Below are 24,763 nucleotides of genomic sequence, written 5' to 3'. Positions count from 1 at the left end.
GTTCGATGTATTGTACTGTTGTTTAACAACAATCCGATTGTTCAGCTGTTGCAAAAAAAAAAGTTTTTAAAGTTGTGAGTTGTGAAAATCTAGGACCTTTATACAGTGTGTACCAGTCAATATAAAGACTGTACGTCTATCCCTCACAGCTTTGTTTTCATCTGTGTTAAATTCAATATGGCGTATAACCTGATAAGGTATATCACTCAGTACTTAATGTTTTGGTTAGAAAGTATCAGCCAAAGAACATGTTAAGAACATATTTGAGATTGTAAATGTGAGCATGTGTGTGTAATCTTTTCTCTACAGAGTTCTGGAACAGCACAAGCTGAATAAGGAGCAATGGGAGGAAAGAATTCAGGTCTGGCACGAGGAGCACAAGGGCATGTTGAGGTACTGCCAATGGAATGCGCTCTTGCTTTTTTTTTTCTGTTTTATCACTGACTGCAGTGACCCTGTCAATCTCACACACACCAGACAAGAGTGATAATGTGTATCTGTGCGTGTGTTTCAGAGAGGACTCGATGATGGAGTATCTGAAGATAGCTCAGGATCTGGAGATGTACGGTGTGAATTACTTCAGTATTAAGAATAAGAAAGGATCAGAGCTGTGGCTGGGCGTGGACGCCTTGGGACTCAACATCTACGAGCAGACTGACAAGTACTGATATATTTAACATGCATAAACAAATGAACGGCTTTGAAACGTGTCAAATATATTTGGTAAAAAAAATGCACTGCAATATGAAAGTTTAGTAAGAATTAGTTTTTTAAAGAAATTAATACTTTTATTCAGCAAAGGTGCATTCGATTTGAACAAAAGTGACAGTAAAGACTATTATATTGTAACAAATTATATTAAAATAAATGCTGCAGAAAATATGGGGTAGTTTTTCTAAAGAAATTAATACTTTTATTCACAAGAGAATGCATTAAATTGATCAAAAGTAAGAGTTATTTGAATTTATTTAATTTGTCTATTTTAAGCAGAACAACAATTTTATACATAGATGATAATAAATGTTTCTTGAGCATCAAATCAGCTTATTATAATGATTTCTGAAGGATAATGTGACACTGAAGACTGAAGTAATGATGCTTTGATCACTGGAATAAGTTACGTTTTAAAATATATTCAAATAGAACGTAGTTATTTTAAATTGTAATATTTCACAATAATATATTTTTAATCATGCAGACTTTCAAAAATCGTTAACACTTTACAATAAGGTTTCATTAGTTAATTAATTTAGCTAACATGAACTAAGAATGAACAATATCTCCACAGCATTTATTAATCTTAGTCACTGTTAATTTTTACATTTATTAATACATTATTAAAATAAAAAGTTGTATTAACAAAGATTAATAAATACTGTAATAAATGTATTGCTCATTGTTTTTTCATGTTAGTTTATACATTAATGAATGTTAACAAATGAGACCTTATTGTAAAGTTACCAACAAATCTAACAGACCCCAAAACTTTGAACCGTAGTGTCAATGATTTAATTGTAAACATATCATTTAAAAAAAGTACAATCGATAACAAATAAAATGAGCCGCATAATGTTTACTTTGTCCTCATGAGCTTGACATCCATTGTTTTAGTTTAGCGCTTTCTTTCACTGACCATTTGTTTAAAAAAAGAAAAAAGAACGATCAACTATTGTACCCTATTTATGGAAAGTGATATGTATTACTGTGCCAAAAAACTGACTCACCTCTTCTCTCTTTCCAGGATGACCCCTAAAATTGGTTTCCCCTGGAGTGAGATCAGGAACATTTCTTTCAACGATAAGAAATTTGTCATCAAACCCATTGATAAAAAAGCCCCGGTATGTCAAACATGATTTTCCTGCTGTCTGATTTATCACAGTTTCTGTGCAATTTTTCTGCAAACAGGGTTTAGACAAAGCAGAGCAGTGAAGTGTTGTAAGGTTTCATGAGAGATTTGAGGATGGTGAAATCACAGTATACACCAAAGACTTTCCATTGAAGCGGCACGTTTCTCTGTTACACAATCACGGATGCAAATAAGAGATTAGATGTGGATATGTCTCCTTTTTATTTAATTCTTCAGTATTTCCTGTAGCTCCTGGTCCATCCCTCACTCCCCTGGCTTTCTTTGGCTTTGTTCCTAAACTTGGGGAGCTTTTTATGTATGCAGCGTTTTAAGACATAGGAAGTAGGTATATAATGTTTTCTCTTTTTCCCCACAGGACTTTGTGTTCTATGCCCAGCGTTTACGCATTAATAAGAGGATTCTGGCTCTGTGCATGGGGAACCATGAGCTTTATATGAGACGCCGTAAACCTGACACCATCGAGGTCCAGCAGATGAAGGCACAGGCCAAGGAGGAGAAAAACCACAAGAAGATGGAAAGGTGAGTGGAAAAAGGAGAGACCGAGTAACACCACACAGAGGCTCTGATTTTGATCTGGATTGTGATCATTTCAGTGATCCTTTGGATTCTTTCCAGTGACTCAAATATTTTGATTCTGCTCAACGAAAGGATTTCAGATGTGTCCACTGATTCATTCAGTGACTCTCTCTGTATGTTACATTATTACACCAATAGGTGGCAACCAGTTAATGTGCTTTTTCCCATTTTAAGTAACTGGATCATTGATTCAACTGATTGATTCACAAACTCTGTCTCATTCTAGACTGAATTAAGTAATTTTTTTATTTATTAAAATGTTTAGACATTTATAAATTTATTTTCTTGTTGAACAATATTGACTTGATTGACTAAATTAACACACATTCCTTTTTTCACAAACTATTTAGTTTTTTTTTAACTGTTTTTATTGCACTTTTGTTATACATTAAAGGGTGTTACATAACATTTGCTTAGAATAGTAATAATAAAAAGTAAATGTATGAATGAATAAATAAATAAATAAATAAACATAAATAAAAAAAAATAAAAAAAAATCCCTGACAGCCTTTTAAAGGCATAGTTCACACAAAAATGAAAAATCTGTGTTGTTCCAAACCTGTATGAGTTTCTTTCTGCTGTTGAACACAAAAGAAGATATTTAGAAGAATGTTGGTAACCAGACAGTTGACAGTAGGCATTGACTTCCATAGTATTTTATTTTTTCCTACTATGGAAGTCAATGGCTACCGTGAACTGTTTAGTTACCAACATTCTTTGATTAGTTCATTGCTCACAATGACAGGAAGGACACATTCCTCTTCTTATGCATCTGTCTGTTTGTGTGTTCTCTCTCTCTCTCTCTCTCTCTCTCTCTCTCTCTCTCTCTCTCTCTCTCTCTCTCTCTCTCTCTCTCACACACTAATGTTGCAGGGCCTTGTTGGAAGATGAACGTAAGAAGAGAGAGCAGGCTGAAAAGGAGAAAGAAAAGATTGAAAAAGAAAAAGAAGAGCTGATGGAGAGACTGAAAGTGATAGAGGAACAGACGAAAAAAGCTCAGCATGGTGAGATGGGGTGAAATTCGCTGTTTCTAATCTTTCATTTATTCATTAATGATCAATAATCCCTCATTATTGTGTGTGTGCAGAGCTGGAGGAGCAGACCCGCAGGGCGCTGGAGTTGGATCAGGAGCGTAAACGCGCTCAGGAGGAGGCAGAGCGCCTGGAACGAGAGCGCCGTCTGGCAGAGGAGGCCAAAACCACTCTGCTGCAGCAATCTGAGAGTCAGATGAAGAACCAGGAGCATCTGGTCAGTTACCGTGTCAACCAAGCTACACACTGCCAGCCACCATGGCAGCACAATTCTAGTCACCATGACAACCTCACAATATCACCTACACAACCCATGCAGTCAGTTACAGTTGTAACCACGGTAACCAAACTACAATTCTGAAGTTTCCATGAGAACCAAACTTCATCCAGCCACAGAGTGCAGGACACCCACAGTTATATCTGTTCCCATGCAACTCTGAGGACCTGTTTACACTAGTGCTTTTTCGTTTTAAAACGCATACCTTTTCCTCCGGTTACGCCTGGCGTCCACACTACTCTGGAGTTTTCGACCCTCAAAAACGTAGACTTTTGAAAACGCTTCGTTTTAGCAGTCGAAGCTTTGGCTGCCCACATTTGCTCACTGTTTAGGTCTTCTGGATCATTGCGTATGCTTCCCTGATTCATCAAGCCCCTATCATATGACCATTACGCTACCGGAAGACGACAATAACAGACCTGCCTCAACAACTGTGTAAACCATAACATGGAGACAGAACGACAAGCTTTGCTGAATTTGTTGTCCTTTTTAGCAGCCATTGTGCACTTTTATAATACTGCAGCTGCCTACTTGCGCAAGAGGCAAGCTATTATTAGAGCAATCGACAACTTTTTTCAATCGACAACACTTGTACACGCGCATGCCCAGTGCACATGAATGGAACGAAAATGCTCTAGTGTAAACAGGGCCTGAGAATATATATGTGTGTGTGTGTGTGTGTACAGGCCACTGAACTGGCAGACTTGACCTCTAAGATCTCCTTGCTTGAAGATGCCAAAAAGAAGAAAGAGGAAGAAGCATCAGAGTGGCAACTGAAGGTAAACATGGTGAATTGTCAGCAGGCGCCTTACAGCGGTGCGCTTACTGTCCATCCATCCAGAAAATTACTAACAGTCATTGATGTTTGGACAAAAATTAAAGGGGTCATGAATAGCCCTCTGTTTTAAAACGCTCTGTTTGAAGGGGCGTGTCTGTTGTGAGACTTAAGTGTAAACGCCCACTGCTGTGATTGGCTGACATTTTTGCATATGAAATCAGTATTACATGTGGAACCCTCTCCAATACTTTTACTATATGTTTTTACTATTACAGCTGTCGAGATTACGGAATCGTGAAAAGTGTTGATTATAGCATTATATTTAGATCTATTCCCATTACATGAAAGGTTGCATCGATGAGCATTGAGCATGACAGTCTGTTAATCGCGTGAATGCAGTGATATCATCATTGCAAAGGGATTTCTGCACTCTCACGAATGCTTTCACCATAAATAATGCAAACACGATGTAAATTCAGTAGGAGCTTCATAGTGCAATGTAACAGCATAATTGATTTACATAATGGGAGTTTTGGCAAGTGTCCAGATAAACTCGCGCGCTGTGACTTACAGCTTCAGCGATTGTAATGGCCGTGTTCTTTGATCGCTTTCTGTATATAATTGATAATTATTTGATCATTTCCAAAATAACTTCATGGTTTGAATTTTGTGAGTTAATGTAGTGCTGTGTCTTATCCAGGCCGCTCAGGTGCAGGAGGACCTGGAGAAGACTAAAGAGGAGCTGAAGAACAAAGTCATATCAACCCATGTCCAAGAGCCAGTGCACAGCGAAAACGACAACGATGAGGATGACAGCAGTGCAGAGGCCTCCGCCGAACTCACCTCCGCAGCAGCTTATAAAGACAGGAGTGAGGAGGAGCGCATGACGGAGGCTGAGAAGAACGAACGAGTGCAGAAACATCTGCTGGTGAGAGAACTAATTCACAAACAACATTTAAATGGATAGTTCACACAAAAATAACACTTCTTTTATCATTTACTCACCCTCATGTCATTCCAAACTGGTTTGACGTTTGTGAGGAGCACAAAAGGAGTTATCTTGAAAAATGTCCAAGCCGCACTTTTTGACTACAGTAAAAAGTGGACTGCATACAATAAAGGCTTTAGCAGAGTAAATTTCCTTTCAAGTGAAAACATTTTTTCAAAAGTTCTCTTTTTTTCCACAGGCTCTTACTTCTGAGCTTGCTAACGCTCGTGATGACACCAAGAAGACCCAGAACGACATGATCCACGCAGAAAATGTACGAGCAGGACGCGACAAATACAAGACGCTTCGTCAGATCCGCTCTGGAAACACCAAACAGCGAATCGACGAGTTTGAGTGCATGTAAATGTACTACAGTCAGCCAACAGGGGGAGCTTCAGCCTGCCTTTTGCATCATGCCTGCAGAGGAACTACAGTACCAACAATTCACCACTCCAAGAGAAAATAATGCCAAATATAGAATAATGCTGCACAATTCAAAAATCCCTTTAATTCAGGAGTGTTGTTTGGGTTACTGCATTATGATAAGGGAGATTTATTTTTTTGCTTTGTGTTTTGACCTAGATGTAGCTTTTTTTATATTGGAAAACAGTAACAGTTTGCTGAATAACCGAACTAAAGGGTTTTTATTCTGTAAAACCGGGATTTCAGTAGGAATTGTTTTTTTTTCTAGTGTTATGATAAACTCCGAAAGCACTCCAGAGAGACATGTCAGTGTGCCAAGACTGTAATTCAGATCAGTAGAGTTGATATCAAACTGCACAGTGCCATTGTGATGGTGCAATAGCCCAGCTATTGCTATAACATTTGTATCTATGTGCCTTTCTAATAAAACAACTACAGTATAGATTAAAACACATGCCTAAGATCATGGCTACCTGCTCCCCATCAACCACTCTGCCAATACCGGCAGCCCACAAGAGCAAAAAGTGTGTGTGTGTGTGTGTGTATGTTTGTGTGAGTGTGAGTGAGATCCCTGTTGATAATTCCTTTAGTTATAGTTTCTCACTGCTGCAGGTTTGTGGCCGCTCCCTGTTTGTGCCTTTTCACTGAAGAGAAAAGAAAGAGAAAATATCAAACTGTATTTCTAGTTTAGGTTTTAATCCTATTCTTATTTTAAGCTTTTTTTTTTTTTTTTTTATAAAAGAGACTGTTTTGTTGTTTGAGGCATTTGAATTTTTTCGCAGTATTATTTTGAAGAATCCTTAAATAGAATGACACTTAAAAAGCATCTTCTGGGATTATTTTCTCCCCTTTATTTCTGAACAGTATTTACCCAGGGTGTACACCATTTTAAGTAGCACTGCACTTGTAGGCAGTGCCTTAGTTGTTTTTGAGGTCTATATTAGTTTTAGTTTTATTCATGTGGCAATATGCTGCACTGAAGCAATATGACATGTCCCCAGCTGCTTTGGAAGAATTCTTCATTTTGATCTTACACTTAGATAATCTAAATTGTTTTGGTATACAATAAAATGGATCTTGTGATAAATATGAAATTTGTTCTTATCATATACAACTCTCTTGTTACCTGGGTGATTTCTCACCCTTAGGCTGCAGGTGTTTTTTTTTTTGTTTTTTTTTGTTTGTTTTTTTTTTTTTTTTGTCAACCAATCACAAAAAAGTTTGCTGCTTAAAATGTTTCCATTGCAACTGTCAATAAAATATTAAAAACATCACCAGTGCACTGGCTAGTTTTGTTCTTGCAGCATTCTTCTGGCTCATTTGGGATACCTGTTTTGTGATGGCCAGCGTACATTATTATAGAGGAATTATTATTTCTATTAAACAATGATAATATATTCAGAAAATACATGTGAGCTTAAAGGTATGGTTTGGAGTAAACCCCCCTTTAATATTTTAATAATAAAATAGTGCATTCCTGAAAATGGGCGTCGTTACACTACATCCTTATGCATCGCTTTCTGCCAGGACTTTTACGTGCTTTTCCAAAATAACGGAAATGACCTCAACGTCGGGGTTAAAGGTTTTTTTTAAGCTTAATTTACTGAACAGCTTCGGAGTCATTGAAATGGTTATACGACTTTTTTCGGGTTGAATGGTGGTCTTCTCGCACACCCCTAGCGCCTGTGAGCGGAAAAAAACACCCTTGCAACTTTGGGCCGGTGTGGTGAACAAAAGAGATGAGTCCGAGCTTAGGACCCCATTAGGACTCATTTGTTCACCACACCGGCGAGCCGCCAACGAGTTTTGACGACAGTGTTGTCAAATATCTATTCCGAAGCTGTAGAGGGAGCTCTATAGAGAAACCTGCGAGCAAAAAGCGAGAAAACAGCGAAGAAATTGCCAAAACTGCATAGCGCCGCTTTAAGACGAAAAGACAAAAGATGAAAACTGTTGAGATTATTTTTTATTTATTATTATTGAATAGGAAGACAAGGAAATATTGTTGCGCTCAGATGAAGGCTAGTTGTAAGTCCAGGTGCGTGAAAACCAATGAAATATTGAAGAGACTGTAGATGGTTCGCAATAGACAAAGTCTTTAACAAAAAGAATCAATTATTTTAAACAGCTGCTATTCAAATTATTATTGAATAGGACCATACAAGTTGGAATTTGGACTACATATATATTCGCAAATATTCTATAGAAAATGGAACTCCCCATGGTAGCGTATGCAGTCCAATACTGTTTAATATATTGATTGATATATCCTATCTATTCACAAATTGATATGGGATTAGGGAGCTCATTAGAAATTAAATAGTGAAAAGCCTGCAGGGGGCAGTATAAGGTAGAAAACTGGGCAAATGCATGTTTTTTTTGTTTGTTTTTTTGTTGCAAAAAAAAGCATGTAATTTGTTTAAATTTTTTTTTTTTTAATTGATTGTGAATTGGGCATACAACACTAAATCAAAGTTAATATAAAATATGGAAGCACGAAACGGGCAAATGCGATAAATGTGGACATCCAAAAACAGCAAATAATGCTATTATATAGGCCTACATAACTACAAGTCAAGCTGCAATACCAAACACGAACACATGGAGATGCCAAACAGACCACTATACCAGCCGTTTTAACCTTGCTCACTGGCTGATTCATTCAGAATCATTAAACACAGCAGAACACAAATAATAATAATAATAAAAAGCATTCTGATTGTGTCAGATGTAGCGATGGCGGCTCAACATCATCAGTGAAGACTAGAGTTTCTCTGTTAGAGCGAGTGTTGTGTCTGTGCTTGGAGTGTCTAGGTAGCTGCAGGAACATATTTTATCAGGCGGGCGCTGGGGGCGGGGCTTGATATTGCGGGGCGGTGCTATGATAGTGTTTTAAACAAAATCCTAATATTAAACAGCGCAAACAAAAAGATCCACATACAAATGAATGAGGACAGAGTTATGTGAGAACGCTCAGAAGTCATGATACATTTTAAAAACATAGCACAAAAATCTGCATCTTATGATACACGCTCAGGAGTTAGTACAGGTGTTGTGCCAAATTATTACCCCCCTAGTATTGGTAGGTTTAGGATTAGTTGTGGGGGAGGGGTTAGGATTAGGGGTGGGGGTTAGGATTAGGCAATCAGGTACTGACTTCAACGAGGGGGGTAATAATTTGGCAGGGGGTTGAAATTCGGCACAACACCTGTTCACACAGAAAACATAATCTTTAAAAGCGAAAATGCAAGACGCCAAACAAGGGCAGTGGAACGGGGAAAAACGCAAGGTCTCGAGGCGCATTTTAGTTAAACTTAATTTATTGCTGTGTCATGCGCGAGACGCAAGCGCAACAAGGTATAATAAGGTATAATTTTAGAAAAGAACCGCCCTCTCCACTTTTTGAAAAAATGCACATGTGCAACACTCTACCTGCTCCCGATTCCGAAAGGGAACGCCTATTAAACGTGTGCACGAGAGAGCGTGACTTGTGCCAGGGCTAGCATCGCTAATCATAGCTTACATTAACTTTTACTAGCAGTGATTTTAAATGGATTTCTCCAAATAGCATGCCAAACTTTACCTGTGGAGTAGAAATTTCGCGACTGAGGCATCAGTGGGAAGCCCAACCTGTGCTTTTAGCGCACGCCAGCGTGTGAAATATTCTCCCAAAAACACTCTGATCTTGTTTCTTTCTTCAGAGGCCTTTCTCTTCTTGTCATACAATTCGTAGACACTTTCTCTTGCGACCCTCAGACATTTTGAAAAAACCCGGTGAGAACGACGAGCTTCAATGAATGGCTGAAACTGTAGCTCACCACACATATACACCTGAAAGTATGCATGCGCAGAAAGCGAAAACTACTTAGGGACGAGCACGTACGGCGGCCTTACGTAAACATATCATCAGAAAGATTGACAATTAGGAGGACCAATAGTCTTAATGATCCACCCGGAAAAATAAAATCCTCCACTATACCTTTAAACACGACTAGTGCGTTTACACTAAAAAACAATGGAAAAGTAGCAGAGTGAAATGGAAAAATACGTTCTGTGTGAAAAGCAGCCCCTAATGCCGATGAATGCTTTAATCAAGACTATAATCATGAAAGAAACAGGCTTGTATGTAGTCCCAAGAACTCTCAACTTTACTTCTCCATCTCCCTGCAACCACACCCACAACAACAGAGAAGAGGAACTGAGGAAGGCTGCAGACATATGGCCCAGGCCACCGTTGTTCCTGATGCGTCCAGTAGGGGGAGGCTGTACAGAGGTACTGGTTCCAACATGGCCATAATCTAGCCAGCCCAGCATGCACAACTAACTAACTAACTAATTAATTAACTAAAATTATTCATACCCTTGGTATTTTTTATAGTGTTTTTGAGTTGTCTTCTGTAATTAATGAGTTTTATAATGCCACCATATATTTAATATGTGACAAACAACTGAAAGAATAACAACATGTGATATTTCAAGAAATATGTTATTTCATGGCTATTTAATTGACGAATATGAAACAAATCGCCACGTTCAGAATTATTCATATCCTTTGTATAACAAAGTCTAAAGTCCTTTTCAATAAGAAAAGCCTTTGTTCTTGATGACGGCCTCTAAACGCTTCATATAGGTCTCCACAAGATTTCTACAGGTCTGCTTCGGGATGTTTCCCACCTCTTCTTTCGCAAAATCCTCCACTTTTTGGAGATTAGAAGGCTTCCCAGCCCTGACCCGGGGGTCTTCAACTCTCTCCACAAATTCTCATTCGGGTTCAGGTCATGAGGTCCCTGAACCATTGCTTGACCACTCGCGCCGTATGCTTCGGGTCATTATCCTGCTGGTATTGGTCCAATCCTCTGGCAGGTTGAGCTTCTGTGTCGAGGCCACCAGGTTTTCATGATAGCATCTATCTTAACAAGGTTATCTGTACCACTGGCAGAGAAGCATCCCCATAGCATGATGTGACCACCGCTGTGCTTGACCGTTGGGATGGTATGACTGAAGGCTTCCCCTTTCTTACACCAAACATATGCAACATCCATTTGTCCAAAGAGCTCCAATTTAGTCTTGTCTGAGGATGGATGACCAGAAGTTCGGATCTCTATCTAGCTGACCCCTCGCAAAGGCCAGACGTGCATCCCAATGTCCCTTGGTAAGGAGTGGCGTCTTTCTGGGACGATGTTCATGGAGACCACCTCGATGCAGAATTCACTGAATGGTGGGTCTTGATACCGTCGTCCCTGCTAGGTTAAGGGTGTCCGTTAGAGCTTTGGTGGTGATTTGAGGGTTGTTGCTTGCCTTGAGGCAGATCTTTCTAGTCACAAGGTATCCTCTAGACTCTGGAGGATACCCTGCGCCTCCTGCCACGCCCATCCAGTTTTTTTTTTTTTTTTTACAGTGTTGAACATCTTGAACTTCTTGATGATACTCTGTTGGGTTGATACAGGGACATCCAATTTTTTCGAAATGGCCTTGTAGCCCTTGCCTCCACTATGGGCATTGACAATACGCGTACGTAGATCATGACTGAGTTCTTTCTTCTTGGCCATGGTGACAGTATCTGAGGATAATTAAAGCTTTGTTTCCTTAATTAATACTTTACAGAGCAGGTGTGACTATTTAACATTCTCAGGCCTAAATTAATTAGGCATAAGAATGTTAAATTGATTGTCAATGATTATGGTCACTGGATTATGAAAACCATGTGCACTTTCACAAAAGAAGTTTTTTTTTTTAGATTAGGAATATGATTAATTTTGAACAGGCTCAAAAGAGAATCTTTGGCCATGTCTATTGATATGCAAATAAGGTTTAGACAACACATATGTGGGTTGTGGATAGCAAGCAACTAATAGATATTGGATTCAATGAAAGTTCCACCAAAGTAGTTTTTTTAATGAAAAAAAAAAGAAATAAAAAAAAGAAATAATAATTATAAAGTATTGATTTTTCCAAGGGGTATGAATAATTTTGAGCACAACTGTATATATATATATATATATATATATATATATATATATATATATATATATATATATATATACAGTATATATATAGTAATATATACACACACACACACACACACACACACACACACACACACACACACACACACACACACACAGTATTTTGTAAATAAAGTGAACCTCAATGTGTATGTTACAAGGGAACCAAATCGGACCAAAGACTAAAAGCAAATGGCATCAGAGCCATCATAAATGTTGCCGTTTTCATGACAATCAGCTCGTGACTTGTTTTTCATTGACTGTGAATGATAATATGATTGTTGTGTATGTTTACACAACCTCTTTGTTTGTATTGTACATTTTTGTTGTCCAATCGAACAAAACCTTTTCAATATTTCACTTCTCACAAGTGTGGATGATACTTAAAGGACAAGTTCGGTATTTTACACTTAAAGCCCTGTTTTCAGATCGTTTCTGATGAAATACAATGGTTAAGATTGAAATTTGGACAAATGCTGCTGGCCCGAGAATTTTCGGGTTCTGTGGGAGTGGAATAATCCTTCCTAAAACGCATTAAACTTTCGTTTACAAAGACGTGAAACTCACCGAGTGGTCAGGGGTGTTCACTGATATGCTCACACAAAAATCGCTGCAAAAGATGCTTTCCAACAGGTTTTATCGTAGTTTTTGTCCAACTCCATTGACTTGTATTGGATGAAAAACTACGATAAAACCTGTCAGAAAATCAGAAACGATCTGAAAACAGGGCTTTAAGTGTAAAATACCGAACTTGTCCTTTAAAAGGCTTTTGGGTTTGGATGGTTATTTGTGTCCAAGGAGTTTCAGACGTTTGGGTAAACAGCTGCAACTCTCAGTATTCTCAAGCCCATCAAGGACACGGTAGTGGACACTGTTGTCAGCTGAAGGTTAAAATCTTTCCTGTTGGCCTTCAGAAAGCCTCTGGAGCTGAAAACTTGACATGTTTTTGTTAGTATGTCTCCCAAAAAGTCTGATTATAAACCACTTTTATCTTCCATATTCTCATTAAAAGGTTTTAGCTGTCTGTGCAATACAATCAAAGATAAGGTTTTTCTTGGAAATCCTGTGGTAGTTTCTAGTACACTTATCTCTCTTTCTCTCAGTGTCTGAAAAAAAACAAACATTTTTTTAAAAGCATTATATATTTATAATATTTAATAAAAAAAAATTTCAGTTTCACATTCACATCAAATTCCAGACAGAGCTGAGTGACTGGGGAATATTTTTCAGAAAATGTATATTAAATTAATTAACTAATTCAAATCAAAGGAATACCAAAAAGAAATAAAAGCAGTATTGTAAATGTGCAGATATGACAAAGAATGATTTCAGTATCTCACATCTTGAGGGTGAGATGGAGGCTGATATGCCAATTAACTTTTCTATACAACTAAACACGAATCATTGTAGCTCACTACCATCTGTTAATACTTTATGGAATAAAAACCATGCAAATGTTTACCTGCCCTCTGAGTCTTTCTGGTAGAACTGAGAGTTATCTGTTGCTGTGATGGATTTCTGTCGTTTGGATTGCAGAGAGTTCAATTTGTATGACTAAAAAGTGCCAAGTATTCTTCCCTTAAAACGCTATTGATCTTTAGTATTAAAATAAAGTGTTAGTTAAAATGTAACTTAGCCTGAAAAAAGATTTCAGTCAGAGAAATGTTTGTGCTTTTTTTTTGTCTGGGCTGTGTTGGACAATAAAGTGAATTTACACTAAATTATTTTTTAGAAAATGGACAGTCCTTGATTATGACTGGTTGAGCCGCGTTCGACTTCGAAGCCATGGTAAATTACTGAGGTGAGGAACGAGGAGTGAGGAAGCTTCAGGAGGAGCTATGAGCGAGGATGCACAGGTGTATCGTGCATCCTCACTCATAGCTCCTCTAGAAGCCACCTATGCAGAAGTCTTAGAAACCTCATGCAAGTCCTCCTTCACATCTGTCACATTAATACATTTAATTTATGCTTTTCCTTTTCAGTTTAAATAAACCATACATCTCACATATTTCAAAAGGGCATCTTGCGTTATTAAGAATTTCTTAAATAACCAAACTTCAACAAAATAAAGGCAGATCCGTTGATTGCAGCTGATGATGCTTTGAAGTGACGCTTGAGTGATCAAGAATATTCCAATATACAAGTAAGCTTTCCTTCAATTCCTCCATCCTTATTTTCTTGAAGGTTTCCTCGCATCCTAGGTGGGGTGGAGCTGAGACACGAGGAAAGGAAACGAGGATGCACAAATTAGAAATGAGAAGCACCCACTATGTTCCCATTACAGAAGTTATGAAACATGAAACATAAATCCCATGAGGCAACTCACTACTCATAATGACATCTATCTAGATAGATAAAGTTGGGTTAAGCCCAGGTTTGCCTTTTGGTATGAATTTGAAATTTGTAGTGATCGACCAGTACTGGTTTTTAAATGGCCAGTGCTGATAGAGAGTGTGTGATAGGTGGCTGATGTAATATGTATGTATCAGAAACTTATGGCCACATTTTGATCCAAATCCCTAATCTCTATTGTTAAGGCCCCAATATATTTAAGGTAAAATTGACGAACAAATGAGTGTGATGTCATTTTTTTACGAAATCTGGAACACAACTTAAACACATTCAAACGGCCATTGATGCATGACGATGACGTATTTTCTTTGACCTGGATATCTTTTCTGATTCTTCTATTCAATTAGTCTATCAAGGTCAGATATGAGAACCCAGCGTGGGTTGCATTGAAATGTTTGGTATACAAACAGTAAACAAAAAGCTCAAGAAAAAAATGCGGAGGGTATATCAGGGCCTTTAGTCTGAGCTCTGATCATCATCTAACCTCATCTGATCTTTAGATTAACATCTGAGTCTGCACCCTGACCCAGCATTGCAGGAGACTTGTTTCTCCATTGAAACACATTCAATGGCAGGTCAACAACTACATATTAAAGTAAACTACAAAAATCTTCAAAATATGTGTTTGTATTGTGCCTGCCAAGCGGGTTTATTTTTCATGACCTTTAATGCCAAGGCTTCTCTCTCTCCTTTTCTCTGTGTGTTTAACCTTGCCCACCTCAGGGTTGGCCTTCTCCATGGAGCTTGCAGCTTTGTCCTTGAAACAAGAACATCCCAAAACTAGATGCAGAGCCTCCTCATTCATAGACCCACTTGCACACACGCTAGCACAGCAGAACAGCATGGCCTCTCGTATGTGTGTGCAGGTCTTGGCCCGTTCCAGCTTGGCTCTAGTGTGCCACCCAGGATCCACAAGATCCCATCTGAGATTTCTTCACACAGCTCCCAAACTGTGCAGTGAATCCCAACAAAACGGGTAAGGATTAAATGTACTTTGTTTGTTGTTTCACATAATGCTTTGTTTTCTGTACAGGGAATGCATTCTAATTATATTAGACCACATAATCAAGTGCTCACAAACATGTGCTTTATCCAAGAGTTTAATTCTATCTGTGCTCTGATGCCTCATTTCCTATTCATATTAAAATGTCCAGCTGGGGATGTCACATTTTTTTAAAAGAGAGATTGGAATAACATAAAATGTGCACGTCACTAGCCTAATTGTACACATCCGCAGGATTATTAGCATAAAATTATAGGTCACTGAAGAATGGTTTTATAAGAGTATGTTTTAACATGGAATGACCTAGGCAAATCTAGTGGGCCTAGATCCAAATAAAAATGAAACACTTTGGATTTCTGATAGAATGTCCTTTCGCCCCTTTGTAATCTTCAGCCACTCTCTTATATGTTCATGGTCATCGCTGCTTTTGTTCTTTGTCCTTTCTAACACATTATACTTCATATTATCACACTCTGATGATACTCTACTTTTTTGATTCAGTCATTCTCTGCTGAATGATAAAAAATTTGACTATCTCTAATAACTCTTAGTATCTTGTTGGTTTGTGTGTGTGTGTGTGTGTGTGTGTGTGTGTTCAAGTGAACTTGATGTGAGATAAAGGCATTTCTTTCTAATGTGGAAAAAAAATATATGTTAAAGAACAGTTTTCGTCCATAATGAAAGTTTGTGGTGTCCAAAACAACATTGTATAGACAAAAGAAAAAGGAAAACATGGAAACATATCTTTTGTGCTCCAAAGAAGAATGCAATTATTATTATTATTATTATTATTGGGTGAACTATGTCTTTAAATAAACCTGAAAATAACAATAGTGTAATGAATTTAAAAGGAATTTTAAATCAGCTGATTACATTATTGCTTTGGAAATATTTTGCCCATAGCATTTCTTTGAAGGATCATTCATCGCACTCATTATTTGTTTGGCTTCTATACATTAAAGCAGTGGTTCTCAACTCCAGCCCTCAGGACCCGCTGCTCTGCACATTTTGTATGTCTCCCTTATTTAACACACCTGAACCAGATCATCAGCTTGTTAGGAGAGACTCCATGAACTGAACTGAGTGTGTCAGATAAGAGAGACATACATGTGCAGAGCAGCGGGTCCCGAGGACTGGAATTGAGAACCACTGCATTAAAGGATCCTTCGATCATTGAATTCTGAGCTTTTATGCACTCAAACATTAGAAGCGTTTTTTGCTCGCTTTCATCGGCATTGTATAGTGAATGTCATAAACACTTTAGTATTTTGTTTTCATTAAGATCCTAAATAAGATGAAAAGGCCCACTCTTATCAACCCACCAGAGTACCACAGGGATCAGAAGGGCTTTTCTTCTCCACCTACACCAGATTGCTTGGAATGGCCTCCATTCAAATGGAGTTTCTTTTCACGTTAGTGCTCATGACAAACTCATTCCCCAATCTGCCTATCTGTAATCCAAGGAAAGATCTCTGCATGCGCCTTGACATATCAGACTGGAGGACTACTAATCGCTTTCAGCTCAAGTTCAGTAAGACTGACTTCTTCCTTCCTGCAAAAACCTCTTTTGAGCTCTAAAATAATTTTTCAAGTGACACTCAGTAACATTGTGCTGATATCATCTTGGGCATATTGGACTATAGCAGTCTCTCTGTCACCTAGTTGTGTGCATGCAGCTTCACACAAAATTACAAGAACCACAATTATTCCACAAACCTGTCCACCAACAAAGTAACTAGTATTCGGATGATCATGTGATCTAAACGCGCTGATCCCCTAGGGCTTTTATCGGGGTACATACAATATTAATTTGTATATAAAAATGAGATATGTGGGGCAGAAGTACTCTCCGTTCAATAGGCTGTATTCATCGTATTCATAGTTTGCAGTCACTTGACTGGCACGGAGACCTGATGGGCAAAATATCCATAGAACTGCATTACAGGGCTGTCAGTTTTCCAACTCAAAACAAGAAAAACATAAAATGTGAACTTTTGGGCACTTTGGATTCATATACAGCAGCGCGGGACATTCTAAAATGCCTAATGTGAAAAACACTTAAAGTGCCGTAATGTACTAAAACTATTCCTATTACTGGTCCTATTAACTATTAAATAACTATTCCTATTAACTATTACTGGTCCTATTATGCTTTTTAACTTTTTTAACTTTAGCTATTGTGTAATGTTGCTGTTAGAGCATAAAAAAGATCTTCAAGGTTGCAAAGCTCAAAGTCCACTTCAAAGGGAGATATTTTATTGATCAGAATCCAAAGAACTACAACGAACGACTCGTTTTGACCACAACGCGATTTTTACGGATCGTCACAATGTTACTCATTTAAATAATCCGCACCCACGGAATAAGCAAAAAAGGGGGCAGAGGCGTGGTTGGGATGAGCTGCACTATAGAGAAGAGGAAGACGGCTATGTTGAAGAGATGCTTTTTTCCCCACCCTGTTTTCAAAATCCCTTTGTTTGGCCTTCTTAAGGAGGATAAACTTAGTGGTTAAAATGTATTTTTTTTTTAACACTGTTCCTGGACATTGTAACCCCAACATTTGTGTGCTGCACATTTTATGGAGAACAGCTTGTTTTCTGTTGCTTTTGTTAGCCCTTGCTTTTGTAAGACGGTTCACCGCTCTTTAGGAAAATTAACCATGGTTTTGTTACCGATCACTCTTTGTATTACCTTAGTTTCCCGACAAAAATCACGATTAAATGGTGGATAACATCATATTCGTATCTATAATGTATAAGAAAATTGCAAAAAACATACCACTCTGAAACGTCCTGTGAAATCCGTGCTTGCAAAGTCCGTGCATGAAATCCGTTCTGATTGATCCTTTTGTTCGTTTAGATTCAAGATGAATGGCGTGCTCAATTCCTTTTGAGTTTGATTTGGGTGCTCTTCGGTCCAAGGTAGAACATCTAAGAGGTAGTGTAGAGAAATGATTCTCTGATAACCAAGGCACTCCTTAATTAAAATGTCTTTATTACAAAATTGACGTCTAACTGGACAACTTTAAAAAGCCCACGCGTAGCGGCATGGAGCCTTCTTCAGGGCTTCAGATCCTTTTGTTCGTTAACTTTGTCAGGGTCTAAATCGGGTTTCAATTTTAGAAGCATCCTGAAATGTCAATTTTTCTTTCAAGACATGCATACCTATTAAGCCAAGTAAACACTACACGATTTTAGCCCGGATTTTTTACTCACCGTCAAATGGCTGAAATTGGAGGCAAATCGGTGCTCCTTCACGTGAGTGACAATCGCTTAGTGTGTATGATCAAAGATGTGATTTGAGAGAAGCGTTGATGCATTGCCAAGGTCTGTGAAATATTTAGCATGTTAAATATCTGGACCTGTCTGCGACAGGTGTGAAATGTGTTACAACTGGAAATTACACTGGCGACGACCTACAGTCAATGAGAGCACAATATATACAGGGTAAGGGAAAGTTTGGGGGCAGTCATAGACCTGGAACAAAAAAATCAGCAAGCATGGTTTCTGTAAGCCACCATTCTCTCCATCATATTCTTCTTTTTTCCATTTTTTGTTGCTGCAATAAACGCACCGACAACTTGGATCACAAGCATGTTGCGTGCATCATTTTAACAAGAAGAAATCCAGGTCTCACACAAGAACTCCTGTCTCATGCATGATCTTACGTTATTTCCTGCATCAATTCTTACGTGTGTTTGGTTGTTAAAGTGAGTTTGTAGAACAGACTGAGTTGTCTGTGATTCTTCCTATTGAAATGTTGTGTAAAACGTGACCCCTGTCGCCGATCCGTTGTGTAATGTGCACACAACAGCAACTAAATGGTACCCCAGACAGTCGTATCGTGTGAGAAGAACAGCGATCCGCCAACTTTGGAAATTGTGTACCCGACATTACTCACACCACTACTTCCACATGTTATACCCTTTTTCCTCATACATATCTTTATATAAGACAAAATAGTAAAATATTTTTAAAGGCCCCAATAACTTGCAAAAACCTCATTAGTCCAGCCAAGTGTGATCAGGAAAGTATGAACCAAAGCAAAAGTACAAAGCTGTCAAACTTTGCAGGGATGTAACAATGTGCCATTCACGAATGGATGGTAACGAAATGTGTTCAGAGTCTCTTGTGTACAGTGCATGAGTCATCGATGAAAAGTCTGGAACAGGAATAGTCACATTAAAATTTGACATGGCATGTGTCATATGCTTCATAGAACTACATAATGGAAATTAAATTGAGTGCTTTTCAAAAAATATATAGTACTGTTAGGGGTTAACAGTTTAGGACCCAATGACCAGATGTTTAAATGAAGACCCGGAGTCAGAATTATAAACAATTGAAGAAAAGTTTTACTGAAGATAGTTTGCAGTTTCATCAGCAGAAGTCAGCTTCAAGACTCACACAGGAGTTCGTAGGTCGCCCCGCTTACAGTTACAAAGATCACAGCAGTTATACCATTTCCAAGATCTAAGCTACGTCATTGCTTACAGGTTGAATGATTCTCATTGGCTAAGAAATAGATAAACATAGTAATTTTCCACACATATACAGATAGACTGAAGCATATCTCCATAGATTATGCAGCTGACACTCAGACCCTGAAGTTAGGCACGTCGTGACCTTCCAGGTCGCAGATTTGGGTTGCTGGGCACCAGCCTGTCCTGAACAACAACTCAGTTAATCTCCAATAATGCCAGTGGTTCCTTTACCTGTAACCAAGAAGACTAACACACACACCGACACACAGCTTTTCCAAGGTTGGATTTGGCCAGGCTCTAACTATAAACAGGAGAGTCCTCTCAAAACATCAAGATAATGCGTTCTTTCTCAAGTAGAGCTACACTTTAGTTTAACTGGAAAGTAAGGCTTTAGCAAAGAAATGTTCCCTTAAACTTTTGGCTTTAGTGACCCCTATATGTCCCTATAAGACCTTGCTCAAACACAAAACAAGTCCCTATTTCATTTCTGGAAGTCGGGCTAAATGAGCAAGCACTGTTACTGCATTCAGATATCAAATACAGACATTAAAGAAAACATGAAAGAACATTTCAGTAATCACACTGGTAACAAAGTAAAATCTCCAGAGAAGTCATTCAACTCGTTTGATATTTAGAAGGAAAAATATTAATTAATACCTTGATTATAATCACTCATTACATATACATTGAAGCAGCAGTGGATTCCAAACCATCCCCTTCAGTCCCAAAGCAAGTTAAATAAGAATTGTGTTTTATAAATTACTGAAAGATTAGTTTGTCTTTTTAAAATAAACTCTACAGAGACTGAAATTTTGCCAGTCAGATTTTTGCAGAGTTGGACTAACATGGATAATGTGATTTGTAGCTCTGCATGGTCCAGCATGTATACACATAAATCGGCCTCGCCATTGTGCGCCTGAGGTGACGTGTACTTGATGATTTAAATATTCAGTTACACACAGTGTAATTTATACAGACAAATGAAGAATGTGGCTCGATTACGCAAAAACCCATTGTAGCTCAATTATGACTGCTCATTTAAACACAATGACAAGGAAAAATGCTCTAGTTAGCATCATTTCATTTTCAATACTCAACTTTGAACTGTAGCCTTTTTTTCCAGGCCATTGCTATCCAAATGCACTGTTTAAAGACTGTAAAAGACCAGAATATCATGTTTACAGTCATGTTTACCTTGTTTTCTGAAAAACATCTCTTTAAAGTTGTTTTTTTGTGTGTGTGTCAGTGCCGATAGCCTCTTGGGGCAGCGCTCCGACATATAACACAACTGCGCATCCAGCAACCCGAGTTAGATTCCCGGCTCAAGGTTCTTTGCAGATCCCATTCCCCTCTCTGTCCTGTCTGATCTCTACATTGTCCTATCCAATAAAGCCACAAAAACTCTAAAAAGTTTACATAAAAAAAAAATTAAGTAGTTTTTTTTTTTCATCTGGAATCTTAAAATTGTAAAAGTGTCTGTCTGTTCTATGTGTCTTTAAATATATAATTGGCTGTGATTTACAGGCATTTCATTAATGTCTGAGCCATTATAAGGTCTCTCCCTTGCAAATGAATGACAAAGAGATTGCAAACACATCCAGAAATTAAGACTAATCAACATCCTTGTGTAATCAAGAGTTGAATTAGTGCAGATCACTGCAGATTCACCCTCTTTAAAATTCACACTAAAAAAAAATCCCTACTACACTACCTGACTTATCAACTCAACCCATTGCTTGCAATTTAATTTTTACTTCTTACTAAGAAGGCTCTACCAAGAGGATCAGTTCAATGAAATGAGTTTGTGTGTATCTGTGTGCTTGTTCTCAGTTCCTCTGACTCTAAAGTGCTGGTGCACTTTGTAAATCAGTCGGGGGTGAAGAGCAGCGTTTTTGTCACAGAGGGAGAGAGTCTTCTAGATGTTGTCATCAAGAAGAATCTTGACATCAGCGGCTTTGGTAATGACATTTTTGTGTGTTATTTTGGCTCCTTGTGATCATTCTAAGTCCCATCTGTTTTAAGTGGTGTGTGTGTGTGTGTTATGGAACTTTTGATCCATAAAGATGTCCACGCTACTTGTTTTAAAGGGATAGTTCACCTAAAAACGAAAATTAGCTCATGATTTACTCACCCTCAAGTCATCCTAGGTGTATATGAAATTCTTCTTTAAGACGAATACTATCGGAGCTATATTAAAAAATTGGCTCTTGGCTCTTCCAAGCTTTATAATGGTAGTGAATTGTTGTTTCTGTTTTGAAGTCCATAAAAGTGCATCTATCCATCATAAAAGTGCTCCACATGGCTCCGGGGGGTCAATAAAGGCCTTCTGAAGCGAAGCGATGCGTTCGTGTAAGAAAAATATTTATATTTAACATGTTACAATGTAAAATTCTAGCTTCTAATGCGACTAAGGTGCAACTTACACAACTCATGACGTCAGAAGTAGCGTAGTGCGTCATGACGTAGTGTAATTATCTGCAGTACGTCGCATTACTCGCATAAGTTGCACTTTACACTTAAGTGGAATCCGTATGTTCGTTTGGCCAGAAGCTAGATATTTTACTTTATAAAGTTTGAAATATGGATATTTTTCTTACACAAGCGCATCACTTTGCTTCAGAAGGCCTTTATTAACCCCCCGGAGCCATGTGGAGCACTTTTATGATGAATTGATGCACTTTTATGGACTTCAAAACAGAAACAGCAACTCACTGCCATTATAAAGCCTGGAAGAGCCAGGACATTTTTTTATATAACTCCGATTGTATTTGTCTGAAAGAAGAATGTCATATACACCTAGGATTACTTGAGGGTGAGTAAATCATGGGCGAATTTTCATTTTTGGGTAAACTATCCCTTTCATTTTTATCTGTTCTTACCTATTTTGCTATACAGTATGGCTAATTTATGACCAAATAATTTTTACTTAAAGTCAGCATAAAGTTGGGATCATCTTTCATAAAGTCTTTTCTTCTCTATTGTAACATATAATCAAGTGAAACAGCTTCTCAAACGAGAAAAAATTTAGGGAGGGACTTGATTTCCATAAAGTTCCATCAACAATTGATTGGATCTAGAGGTTTGCATATTTTGTTTAGTCCCCCTCCAGGAAGATTCTGTCTCACTCCTGCTACATAGAAGTTATATTTCTAGATGATCTTGCCCACAACTGTTTTACCCAATTCCCGCCTGCGAAATCCTGCAGGTAGAAATCTGTGGATTTCTCAGTCCTATTCCAGTGAGATTCTCTCCCACTCTAGTGTCATAGTACTTTTTTTTTTTTTTTTTTTTTTTTTTCACACACAATGCTTCAGACCTCACCTTGTTGCCTTTGTCACAGCAGGCAAGAGCAAGGTGCTTTACCTAGCTGATGCATACAACCGAAAAACATGGAGAATATCAAACCCTGCTCCTGTAAATCATTAATTTATGTTACACAATTTTGTTGCGAGGGGTGTAGGATATGTCAATCTTTTTGATTCAAGATTACCAGGGCACATGAACAAAACAAAACAAAAAAATGATGTAGGCCTAAATGGATAAGTAATTTATAATAAATACTGCAGTTTTACATAAACAATAAAAATGTACCTGATGCAAATGTGAAAATATATAAAAAGCACCGTTTATAAATTATGTTTACAGAACTACAAATTAAGGCCCTATTTATTTATACTTTGACAGTTCTTAGCATTCTTAGCTAATAAATAAAATGATAAAACTGTGTGTGTGTGTGTTAGGAGCGTGCGAGGGCACTCTGGCCTGTTCCACCTGTCACCTGATATTTGAGGAGAGTGTGTATGACAAACTGGAGCCAGTAGTGGATGAAGAGACTGACATGCTGGATTTGGCATACGGACTCACCAAGACGTAAGACACTTCGATCTAAAGAGTCAGAGTGTCTGATTGAGTCAGTAACACTTTAAGTGAGTTAGAATGATGGAAGAGGATTTGTCTATTTTAAGATAAGAAAAAGAGCACAGCAAGATATTAACAATGCACTACAATGTTTTCGAAAATGTAGAAAGAATATGGCTGATTCAAATAATTCAATTATATTATGTTGGGTATTGACCTGCTCAAGAACACTGAAATGTGTTGCTAGAAACACTAATCAGAGTGATAAGGTAAACTTTTACTTAAACAAAAACTATACTGTAAAAAAAACTTTCGTTGTCCGTTCACTATGCTAATAATTTTGTATCATTGTTCTGTCATTGGCTCAGATCTCGTTTGGGGTGTCAGGTGACTGTGGAGCACTGGATGGATGGAATGACTGTTCGCGTTCCGCATGAGATCAATGATCAACGAGGAAAACAAGAGGCAGTGAGCAGCAAATGATACACAAGCACTCACACGTAAATTACCATGTTAACTTAACACTTAATATACAGTCAGATGTGTCTGAAACGGATTTTGTATTGTTCTGTTTTAATGGCATACGAACATTGTACTTTACACTTCCACAAAATAATAAAATGAGTGTGACCAACCAGTATGCCCCTGGAAATTACCCAAATGAATCTTAACACAAGAACGAATAGGATGAATATTTCTAGCCTTAAGTGATGTTGTGATTTTGAAGCTTGCTGGAAATAACTTTTTCAAAAGTATTACAATATTCGCATATGTTCATCGTTAGATGTACTGTATATGTGCAACAGAGAACTTTCTCACTGAACAGAGAGTGTTTGTCATGCATATGAGCTGTGTCAGAGACAGAGCCCTGTGCCCGAACATTGCTGCCTTTGGATAATACTTAATGTAATCATGATTTTTTTTAATGGCTAGTATGGTGAAGATTCAGAGTGAAATTATATCAGATAATATCAGCCAATGTTGTGTGTTTTTTTTAAGGGGTTTTGAAGAGGGGCAAAGCCTATGACACAGGCACACACATGCATGTCGAGCAGAGCAGACATTCAATGGCTTGATCTCACCTGCATGTATGGAAGTAGTTTAAAACTACACATGGATCAG

General features: G+C 38.0%; 2 protein-coding genes across 2 annotated transcripts; both read left to right on the top strand.

Annotated features, from left to right (window-relative positions):
- Positions 1-307: 307 nt before the first annotated feature.
- msna (moesin a) lies at positions 308-7,214 on the top strand. The gene is made up of 9 exons (XM_082170356.1): positions 308-393; positions 515-661; positions 1,742-1,838; positions 2,223-2,386; positions 3,317-3,447; positions 3,531-3,691; positions 4,438-4,530; positions 5,230-5,457; positions 5,717-7,214. Exons 1-9 carry the CDS (start codon positions 386-388, stop codon positions 5,879-5,881), a joined length of 1,194 nt encoding a protein of 397 aa, XP_082026482.1. The 5' UTR covers positions 308-385; the 3' UTR covers positions 5,882-7,214.
- A 7,633-nt stretch (positions 7,215-14,847) lies between these two features.
- Positions 14,848-24,615, top strand: fdx1b (ferredoxin 1b). Its single transcript, XM_082169917.1, has 5 exons — positions 14,848-14,872; positions 15,021-15,273; positions 21,614-21,741; positions 23,524-23,653; positions 24,010-24,615. Exons 1-5 carry the CDS (start codon positions 14,866-14,868, stop codon positions 24,122-24,124), a joined length of 633 nt encoding a protein of 210 aa, XP_082026043.1. The 5' UTR covers positions 14,848-14,865; the 3' UTR covers positions 24,125-24,615.
- The last annotated feature ends 148 nt before the right edge of the window (positions 24,616-24,763 follow it).

The sequence above is a fragment of the Leuciscus leuciscus genome (genome assembly GCF_965113295.1).
Source record: "Leuciscus leuciscus genome assembly, chromosome: 5".
In the NCBI taxonomy this organism is placed as follows: Eukaryota; Metazoa; Chordata; class Actinopteri; order Cypriniformes; family Leuciscidae; genus Leuciscus; species Leuciscus leuciscus.
Note: the sequence above shows the minus strand (reverse complement) of the source record. Positions and strands in the feature narration are given on the sequence as shown.

Excerpts from the sequence above, each read along its gene's own strand:
- msna (XM_082170356.1), top strand. Across the intron at positions 662-1,741 it reads ATCTACGAGCAGACTGACAA|GATGACCCCTAAAATTGGTT; the intron begins GTACTGATATAT and ends CTCTCTTTCCAG. Across the intron at positions 4,531-5,229 it reads CATCAGAGTGGCAACTGAAG|GCCGCTCAGGTGCAGGAGGA; the intron begins GTAAACATGGTG and ends TGTCTTATCCAG.
- fdx1b (XM_082169917.1), top strand. Across the intron at positions 15,274-21,613 it reads AGTGAATCCCAACAAAACGG|TTCCTCTGACTCTAAAGTGC; the intron begins GTAAGGATTAAA and ends GCTTGTTCTCAG. Across the intron at positions 21,742-23,523 it reads TCTTGACATCAGCGGCTTTG|GAGCGTGCGAGGGCACTCTG; the intron begins GTAATGACATTT and ends TGTGTGTGTTAG.